The 18,302-nt window shown below is 51.6% G+C and overlaps 1 protein-coding gene across 4 annotated transcripts; it reads left to right on the forward strand.

The window, feature by feature from the left end:
- Nucleotides 1-1,502: 1,502 nt before the first annotated feature.
- On the forward strand, nt 1,503-16,886 carry Prss36 (serine protease 36). 4 transcript variants are annotated; one of them, XM_057778137.1, is made up of 15 exons: nt 1,503-1,539; nt 1,823-1,858; nt 2,036-2,071; nt 2,741-2,903; nt 3,245-3,525; nt 6,814-6,980; nt 12,861-13,110; nt 13,225-13,354; nt 13,671-13,942; nt 14,040-14,203; nt 14,979-15,216; nt 15,329-15,470; nt 15,730-15,995; nt 16,069-16,190; nt 16,448-16,886. In XM_057778137.1, exons 1-15 carry the CDS (start codon nt 1,503-1,505, stop codon nt 16,727-16,729), a joined length of 2,586 nt encoding a protein of 861 aa, XP_057634120.1. In that variant the 3' UTR covers nt 16,730-16,886. The 4 variants fall into 4 exon arrangements, with proteins under 4 accessions (XP_057634120.1, XP_057634122.1, XP_057634121.1 ...); XM_057778139.1 differs by having other exon boundaries at nt 14,040-14,188; XM_057778138.1 differs by having other exon boundaries at nt 13,704-13,942.
- The last annotated feature ends 1,416 nt before the right edge of the window (nt 16,887-18,302 follow it).

Consider the following 18,302-nt stretch of genomic DNA (forward strand, 5'->3'; position numbering starts at 1 on the left):
AGCACCAGATAAAATAGGTGTGATGGGTTGGGTGGTGGCACACGCCTTTAATCCCAGCACTTGGGGGAGCAGAGGCAGGCAGTTCTCTGTGAGTTCGAGGCCAGCCTGGTTTACAGAGTGAGTTTCAGGACAGCCAGGGCTGCACAGAGAACCAGGGCTGCACAGGGACCAGCCCGCTTTATCGGGAGGGAGCTTTCAAGGATCCTTCATGAAATCCTGAATTCACAGCCTGAAAATCACCCACATTTATTCTCCAAACAGCTTTTATAACAAAACGTAAACTGTGGGGGGAAGTTCATTAGCATTTTGTTTCCTAGGTAGCTGGAAGAATGACTGTGGTCACGTCCACACTTTAAGCTTCTGCCTGCTCTGTCAGGTAGACCTCTTGCCCCTCCTAAATTACAATAGAAGGAGCAGAATGACATTAGCATATCCTGACCCTTTGCTTACGATGACATCGGGCAGTCTCACTATCAAAAACTAGGCGACCACAGTCTGTGTGGAAGGTGCAAACTGTGCCTTGCCAGGTCACTCAGAATTCTGGCCTCCATACACTGTAGAAATATGGGCCTGTATAATCCAGCCCCTGTACTCCTCCACAGAAATCTTTGTTTTTCTCTGTTAGGAGCTGAGTCCTGTACCTCACACACCCGGCTGTTCTTTATGAAGACGGGGTCTCACCCTCTTCACTTCAGCCTTCACAGTGCTGGGATCACACCTGGGACCCACCATGCCCAGGGCCTTACATTTCTTAAACCGCTTCTAATAATAAGCAGTACGCCAAGAGGCTGAGTGGTTTTCCCAAGTCATCTAAAGAGCGAACGACCCCAGCACATTTTCCCAAGTCATCTAAAGAGCGAACGACCCCAGCACAGAGGTCATCAGAATGTTCCAGCCAGGCTGCTCAGTCCTCTACAGTACCCCTAGGCCTTGCTCAGCAGGCCCAAGTCTGTGATCCCTTTGTTAGGATGGAATCAAATTCCCTGGAGTTCCTGCCCCAGCCCTGGCCAGTAACTCCAGTAACTAGAGCTGTGTGAGAAGAAAAGGCCAAGCCACTGGGGAAGCCACACCCCATCAAAGGTGAGGTCTCCGGTGAGTCATGCCAAGGGCTACGGCTCAGCTTGGTCCTGCTCTTCCAAGAGCCCAGTGCATATGCGTCCACCACGGTCATCTGACTTGGTTTTGACACAGAGAGCTCTCTGCTCATCTCGCCCACATCCAGGTGTCCTAGAGCTGGGACAGCTCCCCTACTTCCATTCCGAGCCTCCAGATATGTGAGATGCACCGGAGCCTGGGGTGGGGCCTTTGAACTCCCTATTTTCCCCCTTCAGCCCCGATCCTCTCAGATTCCTCCTGTAAACGGGCTCTAGCCAGGAAGGGTGGGGTTACTCCTGGGACCATCGGGAGGGACCAGACACAGTCAGTGACAGTCTGGTGGCAGGAAGCAGCCTTTCAACTGTCTGTCTCTGTGCCTCCCGCCGCCCTGCCGACTCTAGTGAACCATGTCCCGGCACCTGTTTGTCCCAGTTGTAATGATGGGTGAGTTCAGAGGCTAGGGCTTCAGGAGGCCTGGATGCCAGCACCTAAAGAGCTGAAAAGCAGGATGTAGTTCCTGCATCCTTTAGAGGCAGTGGGATGTCAAAAGAGACAGAGAAGGGCCATACTAAGAACCTGGGGGATCGTGGGGAAGGGGAAGGGGAAAGGGAGGCCCTCTGGCTGTCGGGGCGAGGTGGAAGACTGTAGACCTGGGCAGAAGAAGCGAGAGCCTCACCTAAGTGCATCGTCTCTCCAGCCTTTCCCTGCCTCCCTCTTGTCTTCCCAGTGGTCAGCCCCATCCCTGGAGCCTTCCAGGACTCAGGTAAGACGGCTAGTCAGGGGAAATGAGGTGCTGTGGTGCAGGCAGGTCAGTGGGGCTGAAACAATAACAAGGGGATGAGACTGGGGAGGCAAATGTGAGGTTAGAGCAGGAAGATGGGGGCGAGGCAACGTGGGGTTGAAGTCACAGAGTCTCCTCTCTTTACCTTCTGCCTTCCAGCTGTCAGTCCTACCCAAGGAGAATTTGAAGACTTAGGTAAGAGAAAGGCATGAGTTGCCTTGGGTCTTGGGGTTTTTTGTTTTTTTGTTTGGTTGGTTGGTTATTTTTGTTTTGGTTTGGTGGTTTGGTTTGGATTTTCGAGACAGGGTTTCTCTGTGTAGCCCTGGTTGTCCTGGAACTCCCTCTGTAATCCATGCTGGCCTCGAACTCACAGCAATCTCCTTGCCGCTCCCTCCTGAGTGCAGGGATTAAGGGCGTACATCAATTTTTGGGTTTTTTGGTTTTTGTTTGTTTGTTTGTTTGTTATTTTGGGGTTCTTTTTGGTTTTTTTTGTTTTGTTGTTGTTGTTTTGAGCCAAGGTGTCTTTCTATAGTCCTGGCTGTCCTGAAGTTTGCTCTGTAGACCAAGCTGGCTTCATATCCTCGGAGATCTGCCTGCCTCTGCTGGGATTAGCTGGGATTAAAGGCGTGCATCATCACACCTGGCTGCCTTGACTCTTAAAGACTTTTCAGGCTGGCTAAGTTATGAATGAACTGGAAGAGCCCAGGGACTCTGCCATGCCTTGGTCATGTTCAGAAGGGCAAATTGAAGGAGTGGATGAAGATTCAGGCTTTCTCCTGAGTTATCAGGGTCTCTGGAGTCTTGAGGGTCAGAAGGGGAGGGGAACCCTAACAGAGCTCTGACTTCCATGGGTCTCCATTCCAGACTGTGGTCGCCCTGAGCCCTCTTCCCGTATTGTGGGGGGCTCCGATGCGCACCCTGGCACTTGGCCATGGCAGGTGAGCCTGCACCAAGGTGGGGGCCACATCTGCGGGGGCTCTCTCATTGCCCCTTCCTGGGTCCTCTCCGCTGCTCACTGTTTCGTGACGTGAGTACAATCTCTCTCCTTCAAAGTGTCCAGTTCTCTCCTTGAACGACTAACTAAAGGTCGCTCTGCAGCTCCACCTTCCCTACTTACACTTCCTGTCAATCAATGCCATGCTGTTCATACTGAGCACCCTGGAATAGGGACTATCCTTCCATTGATATCTCCAAATCCTATTTGACCCTTTCAACCACACTGTCTCAGCCCCTAATCTTGATCTGATGCTCACTTCCTGGGTTCCTACTGACCCTAACTACCCCTCGGCTCTGAGTCCTCAGCTCCAAAGTGATCTGCTGATTCCGTGGGGCCAACCTAGTCCCCTTCCCTCCCTGGCACTGGAGCAGGAACGGAACCTTGGAGCCCGCGGACGAATGGTCAGTCCTGTTGGGCGTGCACTCCCAGGACGGACCCCTGGACGGCGCACACTTGCGCTCAGTGGCCGCCATCCTGGTGCCGCACAACTACAGCAGAGTGGAACTGGGCGCCGACTTGGCTCTGCTGCGCCTGGCCTCACCCGCCAGGCTAAGCCCCTCGGTGCGGCCGGTCTGCCTGCCACGCGCCTCGCACCGCTTCGCTCACGGCACCGCCTGCTGGGCCACGGGCTGGGGAGACGTCCAGGAGGCTGGTGAGTGGGGCGAGCGACCGCCCTTGCAGGTGTGGGTCCCGGGACACCCTAAAAGCTGGGTCCTCCGGTGGGTGGCTCCTCAGAAGCTGGGCCTAAAGAGAAGGACCCAGGCGGAGCTTGGGAGACTTAGTTCCGATCCACGGAAAATTCCTAACCTCCCTCTGTGTACCTTCCTCTGCCCCAGAGGTTGCCTCACCTCTGGCCTCACCTTTTCTCCCAGTTTTTGTTCTTGTTCTCTCTTCTGGATTTAGGCCGGACTCGGGTTCCATCCCAGCTCTTTCAGACAAAGCATTACCCCTGCACACTTCCTCCTGCGAAAGGAGAAAAACAGCCCCAGGGAGTATTGGGTGGTTCAGATGGGCACAGCCAAACTTAATGGGTTGTGTTTACCTTCTGTAATAGGTGTTCAAGTACTGACGCTTAGCCCCGCTTGTTCTTCCATATTCCTCCCTCCCGTCCTATCCACCCCTTCTCAGTCTCTTCTCCGCTTTCGCGTCTCCCTGCTCAGAACATTCATTGGCTTACGCTTTTGTTGAGGATGTTTCTATGTGCCAGGCACTGTGTCAGACAAGCCCTGAAAGAGATACACCAGTGAACATAACAAGCAAAACCCACGCCTTCTCAGAGATTGCTCCATGCTGGGTAGGCAAACCGTAAAATCAGTTAAAAAGTAAATGCTATGTCGGAAGGTGTGGGGAGGCAGGCTACTTTTGTATTTTCAACCATCCCCTGGTACTCAGTGTTTCTTTGCCACCAGCAAACATACCCATAGCTATTCCACATCTTCTTTGGTCAGACTTTGCTGGGCCAGGGGGCTTGGAGAGGAGCTTTGTGGAGGCGATACCACAGCTGCTGCTTGCAGGGGTACCATCGGGTAGGGAGGTGTCAGGGAGGCGTGATTATGATTACCTGGGAAGTCTTCACGGAAAGAGTCAGGGCATCCTGACAACGGGCCCCAGAGCAGGAGATTTTTCTGGGAGGCCTTGTGGAGAGAGGACATGTTAGATGGAGGCCGTCCTGACGGCCCTAGAGAAAGGCTAGGTTGCTAGACGGAGTGGCAGGGCAAAGCTCACAAGGATGCCTTGTGAGGATCTTGAAATTCATAAGATCTGAGACTGAGGGACAGAGTAGCCATCAGTTCAGGGGTCCCCAGACCACCCCCAGACTTCCCGAGCAGAGCTCCAAGAACAGGTTCAGCCACAGCCTGGCCTCTCAGGATTCTGGGTGCGTCTGGAAGGACCTCTTCACCTTCCCTACCCCTCTATGGCTCCTGAAACTTTTCATCAAAAGTAGTAGCTAGGCTGGATGTGGTGGCACATACCTTTAATCCCAGCTTGAAAGGCAGGCAGGTGGATCTGTGTGAGTCCAAGGTCAGAATGCTCTACATAGTGAGTTCCAGAACATCTAGGACTCCATAGTGAGATCCTGCCTGGGAAAATAAACAAAGGAAGAAGTAGTAGCAGTAGGTAGTGGTGAAGTGGTAATTTACACCTGGATCCCACAAGGTTACCGCTGAGGCCCAAGTTTGAGCCTGGAGCATTCATTTACTGTTGGTTAAAACACAGAGATGTACTATAGAAACATTGCTCCTGGAAGTGGCAGGCACTGACTGAATTAGGAAGCCGACAAGTCAGGAGGCTGGGTTGCTCCCTCAGGCCCACGATTGTGCTGCCTGCACTGGGGAGTTACAGTGGAATACAGAGATGTCACAAGAGACTTGGGAACTACCTGGGGAAGGTGAGTTAAGGCTCAGCTGTTAAAAAGCAACTGTTGCTTGAACAGAGGGCCCAGGTTTGGGTCCCAGCACCCACATGGCAGTTCACAACCAAATGTAATGCCAGATACCTCCATTTCCAGGCTGTCCTGTGCCCTTTTCTGAACTTTGGGGATACCAGGCACACATGCGATATGCATACAGACAATCAGGCAAAAACAAAACAAAACAAAAAAACTCATATTCATAAAATAATCTTTTAAAAGGGGGAGAGGGGCCAGGTGGTGGTGGTACACACCTTTGGTCCCAGCACTTGGGAGGCAGAGGCAGGCAGATCTCTGAGTTCAAGGCCAACTTGGACTATAGAGTGAGTTCCAGGACAGCCAGGGCCACACAGAGAAACTCCAATAAAATAACAGATGGACAGGGATGACACCCAGATTCTTTTTGTTGTTGTTGTTTTGCTTTGTGTTCATTTTTTTAAAAAGATTTATTATATATAGTGTTCTGCCTGCATGTTTGCCTACAGGCCAGAAGAGGGCACCAGATCTCATTATAGATGGTTGTGAGCCACCATGTGGTTGCTAGGAAGAGAAGGCAGTGCTCTTAACGACTGAGCCCTATCTCCGGGGCCCCCCCTTCATTTATTTTTTTGAGACAGGATTTCTCGGTATAGCCTTTACTGTCCTGGAATTCATTCTGCACTTCAGGCTGGCCTCAAACTCAGAGATTTGCTTGCCTCTGCCTCCCAGTGCTGGAATTAGAGGCATGTGCCATAACACCCAGATGCTTATCCTAAACTCCAGTTTCTGTGTTTGGCAAGACCATATTTAATCACATGATATCTTTGTGAAAAGGATGCTCTTTTCGGGACAAACACAATTCCGCAACAGGGTCGAGAGCTTACTGATTTTGGCTCCTCCAGAAGTACATCATTGTCTGGGGACCTTGTATGGTCCACGATCTCTACCATCATCTGTGGCAGCTCTCCTGGCTGCTTACAGGGGCAAAGCCTGAGAAGGGGCCTTAGAGAGAAGAGCAGCAGACAATGTAATGAGGGTGGTAGGCCAAGGTGCCATCTTTTTTTTTTCCCCTAAGGCAGGGTCTCACATAAGCCAAGATGGCATCAGTCTTGCTATGTAGCTGCTGATGACCTCGGATTTCTGAGTCTCCAGTTCCACTTCCCAAGTTCTGGGATTTCCAGCATGTGCGGTCACTCCTGGATGATTCAGTTCTGGGGACCGAACACAGGCCTTCACGCATGCTAGCAGAACACAGGCCTTCACGCATGCTAGCAAGCAGCCTACCAACTGAGCTACACCTGCAGACCCACTGGGGACATGTTGACGGATATGTCCAGGAAGCAGCTGACAGGGACAAAGTTAAGGCCGGACTCGGGTTCCATCCCAGCTCTTTCAGACAAAGCATTACCCCTGCACACTTCCTCCTGCGAAAGGAGAAAAACAGCCCCAGGGAGTATTGGGTGGTTCAGATGGGCACAGCCAACATGTCCCCTGGGGAGATGAGTGTTTCATACCTGACTCATCGTATCTGCTCTCTGGTTCTGTCCCCAGACCCTCTGCCTCTCCCCTGGGTGCTACAGGAAGTGGAGCTAAGGTTGCTGGGAGAAGCTGTCTGTCAGTGTCTCTACAGCAGGCCTGGTCCTTTCAACCTGACTTTCCAGCTGCTCCCAGGGATGCTGTGTGCTGGCTATCCAGAGGGACGCAAGGATACCTGCCAGGTGAGGAGAGGTCTCCTAACCCATAGGAAGCAGCTAAGGAACAGACAAATGTTGGAACCTCATCTTCAGTGGAATTTGGTCTGGGGAGTATGGCTCATGGGTACAGTATGTGCCTAGAACCTAGGAGGCTCCGGGTTCAATCTCTGGCAACAAACCAAAAACCAAAGACAGGGCTGGAGAAGTGGCTCAGAGGTTAAGAGCACTGGCTGCTCTTCTAAAGGCCCTGAGTTCAATTCCCAGCAACCACATGGTGACTCACAACCATCTGTAATACAAACTGGTTCCCTCTTCTGGCCTGCAGGCACACAGACAGGCAGAACATTGTATACATAATAAATAAAGAAATTTTAAAAACAACCCAAAAACAGTCAATGGAGCCTAGCGCAGTAGAGCACACTTGTAATCTCAGCATTTGGGAAGTAGAGGCCAGACGCCCACTGCAGAGAGATGCTTTCTGATCAAGGTTGAGAGCCACATTGATTTATGGGTATAAACATAAATATTTAGAAGGCAGTTTGACAACATGTGCATTTAGCAAAGCTCATATCCTGTAGCTGCGTTCAGTCCTTATCCAGCCCCAATGTTTAGCTTTCTTGTTCTTCCTTCATATTATATGGTAGCCACATGTGCAGTTGATACATACATACATGCATACATACATACGTACATACATACATACTAGAGGTTTGGAGCCACATAAGTGAGCTTATTACCTTTGAGATGTATTACCTCAATATTTTACATTCTAACACCATACATTTCCCTGCGAATTTTGTTGTTTCATTTTTGTTTAGAGCTGAGAAATATTCCATGAGTGGCGCCCAACGTGGGGCTATTTTGCCCCCGACCCGGCACAGGGGGGGCGCAAGCTCCACCTTTCCCGGCTAGTTGCCTGAGCTCAGGAAGGCGATTTACAGCGCGCTCCCTGCTCGCTTTCCCTTCCCCCACTCCAGGCCACTACAGTCGCAGAGCAGCGACCCCCCCACAGAGTAGTTAATGCTGGGAGAAAGAAGCCGAGTCAGGGAGTCGCCATGATTTGCCCACCAGACACAGACGCAGGTTAAGATCTTTCTTGGTAAGCCAGCTCGTGGTACTACACAGAATATTAGAAATGGGTTAGATCAATATGTAAAAGCTAGCCAATAAGAGGATGGAACTAATGGGCCAGGCAGTGTTCAAAAGAATACAGTTTCCGTGTAATTATTTCGGGGCATAAGCTAGCAAGGCGGGCGGCCGGGTGCTGGGGACGCAGCCCCGCCGCTCCTATTACAACACATTTTATCTCTGTTCGAGATTTTTATCCATTGTCTGTTGATGGACACTTAGATTGGTCCCCTTGCTCTGCTACAGTGAACAGAGAAACTCTAAACATATGAGATTTCATAAACATCTCTATGGTAGGGTATGGAGTTCTCTATGCCCAGGTCCAAGACTGGCTTAGATTAATCATACGGTAAGAATCTTTTCGTTTTGTTCTGTTTTGAGGAACCTCCCAACTGACTTCCAAAATGGCTATACTAATTTGTGTCTCCCACGATAGTGAATAAGGGCTCCTCTTTCTCCACATCTTCTGCAGCACTCAAAGTAGTTTGAATTTGCTTTTCCCTGATGGCTAATGGTGTTGAACACTTTAAAAAAAATGTTTAGTAGCTTTTGTATGTCTTCTCTTGAGAACTCCCTGTTTGGATCAATGGCCCCTCTTCTGCTTGGGTTGTTTTCCTTATGTTTAGATTCATGTTTCTTGAGTTCTTTGAATATACTGTAGTGTTTATTGACCTTCCCGAGGTTGACAACATGGTTTAGCAAGCACGTGTTCTCACTGTCCAGCTTGACAGCCTGAGTTTGATCCCCAGGACCCACGTGGTGGAAAGAGAGAGAACTGAGTCCTGAGAAATGTTCTTTTTTTTTTTTTTTTTTTTTTTTTAGTTTTATATATTTATGTATTTTTTAGGCATGAGTGCTCTGTCTGCATGCATGTCAGAGAGGGCTTCAGATTCCATTACAGATGGTTGTGAGCTACCATGTGTTTGCTGGGAATTGAACTCAGAATCTCTGGAAGAGCAGCCAGTGCTCTTAACTGCTGACCCATCTCTCCAGCTTGAGAGTTGTTCTTTGACCTCTATTTGCTGGCCATGACACTTGAGTGTGCATACACAATAAATAAATAATTGTAATTTTAAAAACGAAAAGACCAGGCACTGTGGCACATTCCTGTAATCCCAGCACTCAGGTGGCAGAGGCAGGCAGATCTCTGAGTTCAAAATCAGCTAGAGCTACATAATATCAAGCAAATAAATAAATAAATAAATGCTGGATGGTGGTGGTGCACACCTTTAATCCCAGCACTTGGGAGGCAGAGGCAGGCGGATCTCTTTAAGTTCGAGGCCAACTTGGTTTACAGAGCAAGTTCCAGCACAGGCTCCAAAGCTGCATAGACACCCTGTCTGGAAAAAACAAGAAAAAAAAAATTCCTTAACTATGGAAAATGTTGCCGGGCGGTGGTGCCACACACCTTTAATCCCAGCACTTGGGAGGCAGAGGCAGGCGGATCTTTATGAGTTTGAGGTCAGCCTGGTCTACAAGAGCTAGTTTCAGGACAGGCTCCAAAGCTACTGAGAAACCCTGTCTCAAAAGAAAAAAACAATCAAATAACTATGGAAAATGTTGTTTATCCAGTATTGTAGCTGCTAGTCATGTGTGTTGTTGAAAAGGAACGAAAGGAAAGGAAAAGCTGCACGTGGGATTCCAGGGCTGAAATCCTTGAACATGGAAGATTGACGTATGAGATCCCAAGTGTTCAGACCTCAGTAGCTAAGCAGGGGCCTGCCTGGTTAGTACTTGGCAGGGAGAGCTCCAGTTCAAGTCCAACCTGAAATATATAGCAAGACCTTGTGTGTGTGTGTTGGGGGGTGGTCTTGCAGGAAGGAAGACAGGTTCTCATCAAGGAAGGACTTACCTCAGAAGCTGTCCTATCACTGCAACTGGAGGTGGAAGGCGAGAGCTAACCCCACGGCTATTCTCTGGTTCCTACATACGTAACGTAGCGTACACTGCTCCTCCCCTCACACGATAGCCTGTGAGATGGCTCAGAGGGGACAAGTGTTTGTCACACTTGGTTTAAGTTCAATCCCTGGAGCCTACATAAAGGTGGAAAGAGAGAACCGATTCCATGAAGTTAGTTGTCCTCGGCCCTCCAACACACGCGCACACACACACACATGAAGTTAGTTGTCCTCGGCCCTCCAACACACACGCACACACACACACATGAAGTTAGTTGTCCTCGGCCCTCCAACACACACGCACACACACACATGAAGTTAGTTGTCCTCGGCCCTCCAACACACACGCACACACACACACATGAAGTTAGTTGTCCTCGGCCCCCCATACACACACACGCACACACACACACATGAAGTTAGTTGTCCTCGGCCCTCTGACACACACGCACACACACACACATGAAGTTAGTTGTCCTCGGCCCCCCATACACGCACACACACACACACAGGCCGAGAGAAACACTGGGAGAGTTCAGTTGTTGGAGAGCTCAACTAGCCCGCACTTTCAGCCGTAGCACCACAGAAGCGGAGAGCCATGGTACGTGCCTATAATCCCAGAACTCATGAAGTGGTAGATGCAGAAGATCAGAAGTCAAGGCCAACTTCAGCTACACAGTGAATTTGGGGCCAGCCTGGGATTTATGAGACTTTATCTCAACTAAAACAAAATGGGGGTAGGGACTAGAGGGGCTCAGAAACCAAAACTGTGTTTCAATTTAAATAATCGGAACTGGAAAGTTGGCACTATGGTTAAGAGCATTTGCTGCTCTTGCCTAGGACCAGGGTGCAATTCCCAGAACCTTTATACCATCTGCAACTCCAGTTCCAGGGGACCCAACAGCCTCTTCTCACCTCCACAGGCACCAGACACACCTGTGTTGCACAAACACACATGCAGGCAAAACACTCACATACATAAAGCACTAAACCAATCTCAAATAATAATAGTTTCTTTGGGCTGGTAGCTACTGTTCTGGGTAGCAGAACTCTACAAAATGTTGAGTTTTCTATTTTTAAACGTATTTATTCATTTACTTATTTGTTTTGTATGCTTTGGTGTTTTGTCTGCATGTATATCTGTGTGAGGATGTCAGATCCGCTGAAACAGGAGTTACAGACAGTTGTGAGGCACCCTGTGGGCGCTGGGAGTTGACCCTGAGTCCTCTGGGAAGAGTAGCCAGGGCTCTTCTCCATCTCTCCAGCCCCAAGATTTTGTTTGTTTGTTTGGTTGGTTTGGTTTGGTTTTTCGAGACAGGGTTTCTCTGTAGCTTTGGAGACTGTCCTGGAACTTGCTCTGTAGACTAGGCTGGCCTCGAACTCACAGGAATTCCTCTGCCTCCTGAGGGCTTGAATTAAAGGTTCGAGTCCCCACCACCCAACTGACTTTTTTTTAAAGATCTATTTTATTATGTACAGTGTTCTGTCTGCATGTTTGCTTGCATGCCAGAAGAGGGCATCAGGCCTCACTATTATAGATGGTTGTGAGCCACCATGTGGTTACTGGGAATTGAACTCAGGACCTCTGGAAGAGCAACCAGTGCTCTTAACCTCTGAGCCATCTTTTCAGCAAAGCCTCCCATTTCCCTTCTTAATGAATTTATTTGTTTATTCATTCACTCAGACAGTATCTTACTATGTTGCCTAACGCTTGCAGCATCTTCCTCAACTCATATTTCTGTTTTCTTTTTAACATTTGTTTGTTTATTGTGTGTGTGTTCCGCTCTGTATGTCAAAGCACATGTGTGGACATCAAGTGACTGCTTGTGGGAATTAATTCTCACCTTCCATCATATGAGTCCTGCAAACTGACCTCAAATCCTCAGGCTTGGCAACAAGTGCCTTTAGCCACCAGGCCACCTCACTGGGCCTCTTTTGTTTCTTTGTTTGACGACAGTCTCATGTAGCTCAGGCTAGCCTATAAATAGCTATGTCACTGAGTCTTGATCCTTTCACCTCCCAGGTATTGGGACTATAGGTATGTACCTCCAAGCTTGACTTCAATTTCTTTTCTTTTTGTGATTGTGTGCATGTGTGCAGGGGGTACATATGTGTGCAGGTGTGTACATGTGTGTAGGTGTGTATATGTGTGCAGGTGTGCATGTGTGCAGGTGTGCGTGCATATGTGTGCACATATGTGTGCAGGTGTATGCAGGTGTGCATATGTGTGCAGGTGTGCAGGCAGAAGACAACCTGTGGTGTCATCTTCAGGATATAGTCCACCTTCTTTAAGAGAGAGTTTCTCCTTGGCCTTGAGCTCACCAATTAGGCTAAACTGACTGGCCAGCAAGTGGGGAGGACGCTCCAGCCTCTGCCTCCCTTGTAGTTCGGGTCATCATATTTTTACATGAGTTATGGAGATGGAATCCAGTTCCTTGAGCTTGCAAGGTAACCATTTTCCCAGCTGAGCAACCCTGGCCCCTAGCACTTGATTTACTTTTTAAAGAAGTGGCTGAGGGGTGGAGCTCAGCATTTGTGAGACCCTGGGTTCAAGCCGGGCCCCAAACAAATCTTTAGGGGTGTGACTTAGAAACCTTAGAAATCAGAAACAGTTCTGAGGTGAACTATTACAAAAATCATTCAGTTCTGAGTGAGACCGACAGGGCTCTCAGGAAAGGTCGCTGATGCAATATCTGGATGCTCTTCCTTGGGCTTTGGCTACTTGGTGGTTCCGCTTTACGGGGCTTTCTTCTGATTAGGGTTGTAGATAATACAGAGGTGAAGGAAGGTTACTAGAAGGTGGCGGTGGCTGTATGTTAGGCCCCAAACGGGCTGTAGATTCTTGAACTGATCTCTGACTTAAGCCATTTATCATTAGGGTGACTCTGGGGGACCGCTAGTCTGTGAGGATGGTGGCCGTTGGTTCCTGGCGGGAATCACCAGCTTTGGCTTTGGCTGTGGACGGAGGAACCGCCCTGGGGTGTTCACTGCAGTGGCTCCCTACGAGTCGTGGATACGGGAACATGTGACGGGTTCAGAGCCCGGGCCTTCCTTTCCCAGCCAGCTCCAGAAGCCGCAGTCAGGATCCTGGGAGCCCGGAGAAGAAAACTGTACCTTTGCCCAACCAGGTGATGCACTGAACCTGGCTTAGCCGGACTGGGCAGATTCGAACTCGGGTGGAAGCTGCAGGGTTAAGGATTTCTGCAGACCTCCTGACCCAGGCCTCTCCTCTCATCTCTCAGAGTGCGGGAAAGCTTCGCGGCCAGGGAGCTGGCCCTGGGAGGCCCAGGTGATGGTGCCAGGTTCCAGACCCTGCTTTGGAGCTCTGGTGTCTGACAGCTGGGTCTTGGCACCTGCCAGCTGCTTTCTGGAGTGAGTGAGAATCCACGTATCCGGCACTCTTGCACCTCAGACAGGCTCAGTCCTTCCTCTGGGATGGGAGTTGTACTACTCAGTCTGTAGGGTGGTAGGGTGGGGTCCCCGCTGGAGATTATAGAATCCGGTACAAAGCGGGGGAGTCTGGCGAGGGTGGATAGGAGGCTCGGTCCAAAACGTGAGAGCCAGAGTAACAGACTCAGAATAGGGAGCGCTTTTCCAGCGCTGGGCGAAGCATCCCAACTCCTAGATGCAATCTAAGCCTGGGAAGCGAGGCTTGCAGCATGTGTGCTGAAGGCGCACGCGTCCTCAGCGTCCCCATCCAGCAGCCCCGCACCTCTGACAGCTCACCCGGCGACCTTGAAGCCTGGCGGGTGCTGCTGCCCTCGCGTCCGGTGGAGGAGAGGGTGGCACGCCTCGTGCCGCACGAGAACGCCTCCAGGGACTCGGCCTCGGACCTGGCGCTGCTGCAGCTGCGGACGCGCGTGAACCTGACCGTCGCCCCGAGCGCCGTGTGCCTGCCCCATCCCGAACACTTCTTCCTGCCCGGGAGCCGCTGCCGCCTGGCTCGCTGGGGCCGCGGGGGTGCGCGGGGCCGCGCGGGGACACTGCCTGGGTGGGGCGGGCGGGGCGGGGCGAGGATCACGCGGCCGAAGCACCCGCTCGCCTCCCTGTCTCTCAGAATCCGCATCCGGCTCCGGCGCACAGCTGGAGGCGCAGCTGCTGAACAGCTGGTGGTGTCACTGCCTGTACGGCCGCCAGGGGGAGTCGGTGCCGCCGCCGGGAGATCCGCCCCACTGGCTGTGCCCCGCCTACCAGGAGGAGGAAGAGGCGGGACGATGCTGGGTGAGCGACAGGAGCTCGCTGCGACCATCCGGCCCGGGCCGGAACTCAGCTGGAGGAGGAGGAGCTAGCAAGGGGGCGGGGCGCTCCGGGCATTGTGCTTGTGGTCCCTTAGCTCGATTATTCGTTACTTTTTTTTTTTTAGTGACAATGTTTTTCTGTGTATCCCTGGCTGTCTTGGAGCAAACCCTGTAGACCAGGCTAGCCTCGAACTCAGAGACCTGCCTAGTCGTGCGCCACCACGCCCGGCTTATTCCTTCTTTTTAAACGCGTTGAGTGTTGGAGAGCCAAGTCAGGGTCCTCGTGAAGCAAGTGCTTTCCCGACAGGGCCATCTCCTCATCCCGAGTTTAGCAATTTTAATTTTGAGAGGGCTTGAAGCCAAGTGGTAGTGGCGCACGCCTTTGAGTTCCAGGACAGCCAGAAACCCTGTCTCTAAAATGGGGGTGCAGGGCCCAGGCGGTGGTGGCACACGCCTTTGATCCCAGCACTGTGAGTTTGAGGCCAACCTGATCTACAGAGCAAGTTCCAGGACAGCCAACAACAGCTAAGACTACACAGAGAAACCCTGTCTTTAAAACCCAAAGAGAGAAAGAAGGAAAGAAGGGCGTGGGATGAAAAGGTGTTGGAATTTGCCAAGTGAGGGCTAGATTTTTACGCAAATTAGTGTTGGTACTTGGCCGGAAGGATGTTTGATCAGTCCATGGAAGGAGAATCAGGATCCCAGGAAAGCCCAGAAAGCTGAGTGCTCACGCTAGTAAAAACACTGTTTTGCCACAGAAAGATTCCAGTTGGAGCCTTCTGTGTCGTGAGGAGGGGACGTGGTTCCTGGCAGGATACAAAACCTTCTCAAGTGGTTGTCTCCGTCCCCGAGCCTTCTCCCCGCTGCAGACTCACGCGCCATGGATTAGTCATGTGACTCAGGGAGCCTACCTGGAGGACCAGCTGACCTGGGACTGGGGCCCTGAGGGGGAGGAGACTGAGGAACAGATTTGTCCCCCACACACTGAGCATGGGGGTGAGCAGGGGTCTGTGAGACTTTAGGAGTTCCTGGGAGGTCTTAGATCCTGGCAAGGCTTCCAGGCGGCAGCTTGTGGACTCCCGCTGAGATGGCCACCTCCTCTCTCTAGCCTGTGGCCTAAGGCCAAAGGCCAGTCCAGCTGGTGTGTTGTGGCCCTGGCTGACAGAGGTGCATGTGACTGGTAATCGAGTCTGCACTGGGATTCTGGTTGCCCCAGGCTGGGTCCTAGCAGCTACTCACTGCATTCTCAGGTGAGAAAAATTGGGTGATAAATCAAGGATTCTTTGAGCAGTAGGACATTGTCGCTTTGGGATTTGTGCATTGTGGGAAATTTTTGCTGGAATGTTTTGGTTTGGTTGGCTTTTGGGGGGCGGGTAAGATCTTTTGAGACAGCAGAGAAATCACAAAGCAATTGCATGGCCCAAGAGACCTGCTCTGCCCCTTTCTGCTGGGAAGAAGTTCACCAGTTATGAAAGAAATAGGAGTCCATACTGTTTCCTGTTCCCACAGGCTGGGCTCTACCACAGTGCCTTACATCGAAGTGGATCTGGGCCAGGCAGGGGCCAGCTCCCCCCCACAGGGTCACCAGGTATCTCGCTCCGTCATCAGCATCCGCCTGCCCCGGCACTTAGGACTCAGGCCCCCCCTGGCCCTACTGGAGCTGAACTCTCAGGTGGAGCCTTCCCCATCTGCTCTGCCCATCTGCCTACACCCAGGGGGTATCCCTCCAGGGGCCAGCTGCTGGGTTCTGGGCTGGAAGGACCCCCAGGACAGAGGTGAGAGCCCTTGGGTCATGGGGATGAGGAGTGACCTCCGACCAGAGCCCTACACAGCCTCTTTCCTCTCTAGTTCCTGTAGCTACTGCTGTCTCCATCTTGACTCCACGACTCTGTCACTGCCTCTATCAAGGCATTCTGCCTCCTGGAACCTTCTGCGTCCTCTATACTGAGGGGCAGGAAGATAGATGTGAGGTACAGGGAGGGTCCTATGCATCTTGGGCCAGGGAGGGGGAAGGTAGTTCTGGACGACTAGACCCTATTCAGATTGGAATTTATTGGTATTGGGCTCCTGATAGGAACAAGTATTTCTGGCCTAGACCTCAGAGGGACCAGGAAGCAGGAAACCTAAGGGTGGAGACGTGTAGTGCTTTGTGACTGGACCCTAGGGACGTTAAGAGAACCAGATGCAGGGGTAACAGACCCATTTGGCCTTGGCTCCAACTTTACAGGTGACCTCAGCACCTTCCCTCCTGTGCCAGACTGAGGGAGGCCCCTGGGTTCTCATGGGCATGGCTGTTCGAGGTAGCCAGGAGCTGTTTGCAGCCATTGGCCCTGAAGCTACGTGGATATCGCAAACAGTGGAAGAAGCCCATTTTCTGCATCCCAGTGGCTCCCCCTACTGGCCTTCTGAAGACAGTGACCTCTGCCCCCAAGACTTGGCAGGCGCTGCAAGCTCCCCTAAGGTTGCCGCTGTGTTTCTGCTCCTGCTAGCTCCACTGATCCAGGGCTGAGTCTGGCTCCTCGTCACACCACCCATCAGGCCTGGAATGTGGCCCAACCGGCCAGCTCCCAGGCCTGGAGAGGGCCTCTTCCACCTATACTACATCAGCTTTCAGATAATTGGGCCTCAGTGCTGGCTACTTTGAACCTAAGAATCCTTGGGGGTGGGGGAGGAAGAGACAATAAAGATGTAAATACAGACACGTGGCCTTGTGGCATCTCTTAGGTTCCTGAACACCTCAGAGCTAAGGGGAAAGCCCCAAGGATAGGGCTCTGCCCTCTTGGTGAGTCAGGCCTTGGGATCCCAGGAAATGTGTCCCCTATAACGTGGCAGCTGTTCCCTCATTCCTGCCTCTGGGCGGGGGAGGTTAGGTGAACAGCTGGTCGTGTGTCACCTCTGCTCTGGAATTAGTATCTCCAGCACCTGCAGCATATTCAACCCTGGCTTGGTACCCCCCAGACTAGAAAGCCTTGGGATGCAAAAAACAGCCGTGACAAGTACACCCTGATGCATACTGTACATTCCTAGAGTCTCTAGCGTGTGTGTGCATGCATACACACTCACACACACACACGAACCTTGGCACCCTTCAAGAAACTCCCACTTGTCCATCCCAACCAGTGCCCCCAGAAAATCCCCCCTCTGCGCCCACAACTTGCCTGTTAATTCAGTGCACATCACCTGCTAACTGGCAAGTGCTCCCTGTCGAGTGGAAAGTGCATGTTGCTACTCCTTGACTAGGGATGAAGAAGTGGTCAGAGAAGAAATGAGGCTTGAGCTCATAAAGACGCAGATGCAGACCTAAGGCAAGAGTGGAAGTCTTGACAGGTGAACAGAGGGATCGCATCTGGAGTTGGGGGTCACATTCTGTTACAGGGAAGGGAGTGAGTATGAGGTGGCACAGGGAGGCTGTGAATAGCTTTTCCTTCGTTTCTAAACACCGTAGTACTGTTCTTCAGGCCCTTAAACACACCCTGACTCCCAGAGTTCCCCTCCCTCCGAAGTCAACCTCTCCTCCAGGAATTCTCTGACCACCGGGCTGGGCTGGAGGCCAGACACCCAGGCCTCTAGGGAGAGAGTAGAGGAAGTAAGGTTCTATTTCTCCTCAAACTTAAGCCCAAGCTGCATCCCTGGTGCCACAGTGGTCACACAGGCTTCCTTTCCCTGCACCCTTCCTGTGCGCGTGTGCTTGTGTGTACACACACATGCCTGCACCCATACAAGCAGGTTCTGAGCCCAGTGTGCTCCACCTTTCTGGACAGTGTCTCACTGAACCTGGACCTTGCTGTTTCATCTCGACTGGCTGGTTAGCAAAGCCCCAGGATCTGCTGTCTCCACTTTCCCCCACCCAGTACTGGACTGGGCTCACAAACATGAACCGTCACACCCAGGTGCTCAGGATCTAAGCTCAGCTGGCACACCAAGTCCTTTCTTTACCCATTGAGCCGTCTCCCCAGCCCCTTCCCGGCACCCTACACTACAGGGGTTCTCCTGCTTCACCACACCCCAGCTTTATCTCTTTTTCTGGTGGGGGTGGCGGGGGAGGGTTTCTCTATGTAATCCTGGCTGTCCTGGAACTTGTT

The sequence above is a fragment of the Chionomys nivalis genome, chromosome 8 (genome assembly GCF_950005125.1).
Source record: "Chionomys nivalis chromosome 8, mChiNiv1.1, whole genome shotgun sequence".
NCBI lineage: Eukaryota > Metazoa > Chordata > Mammalia > Rodentia > Cricetidae > Chionomys > Chionomys nivalis.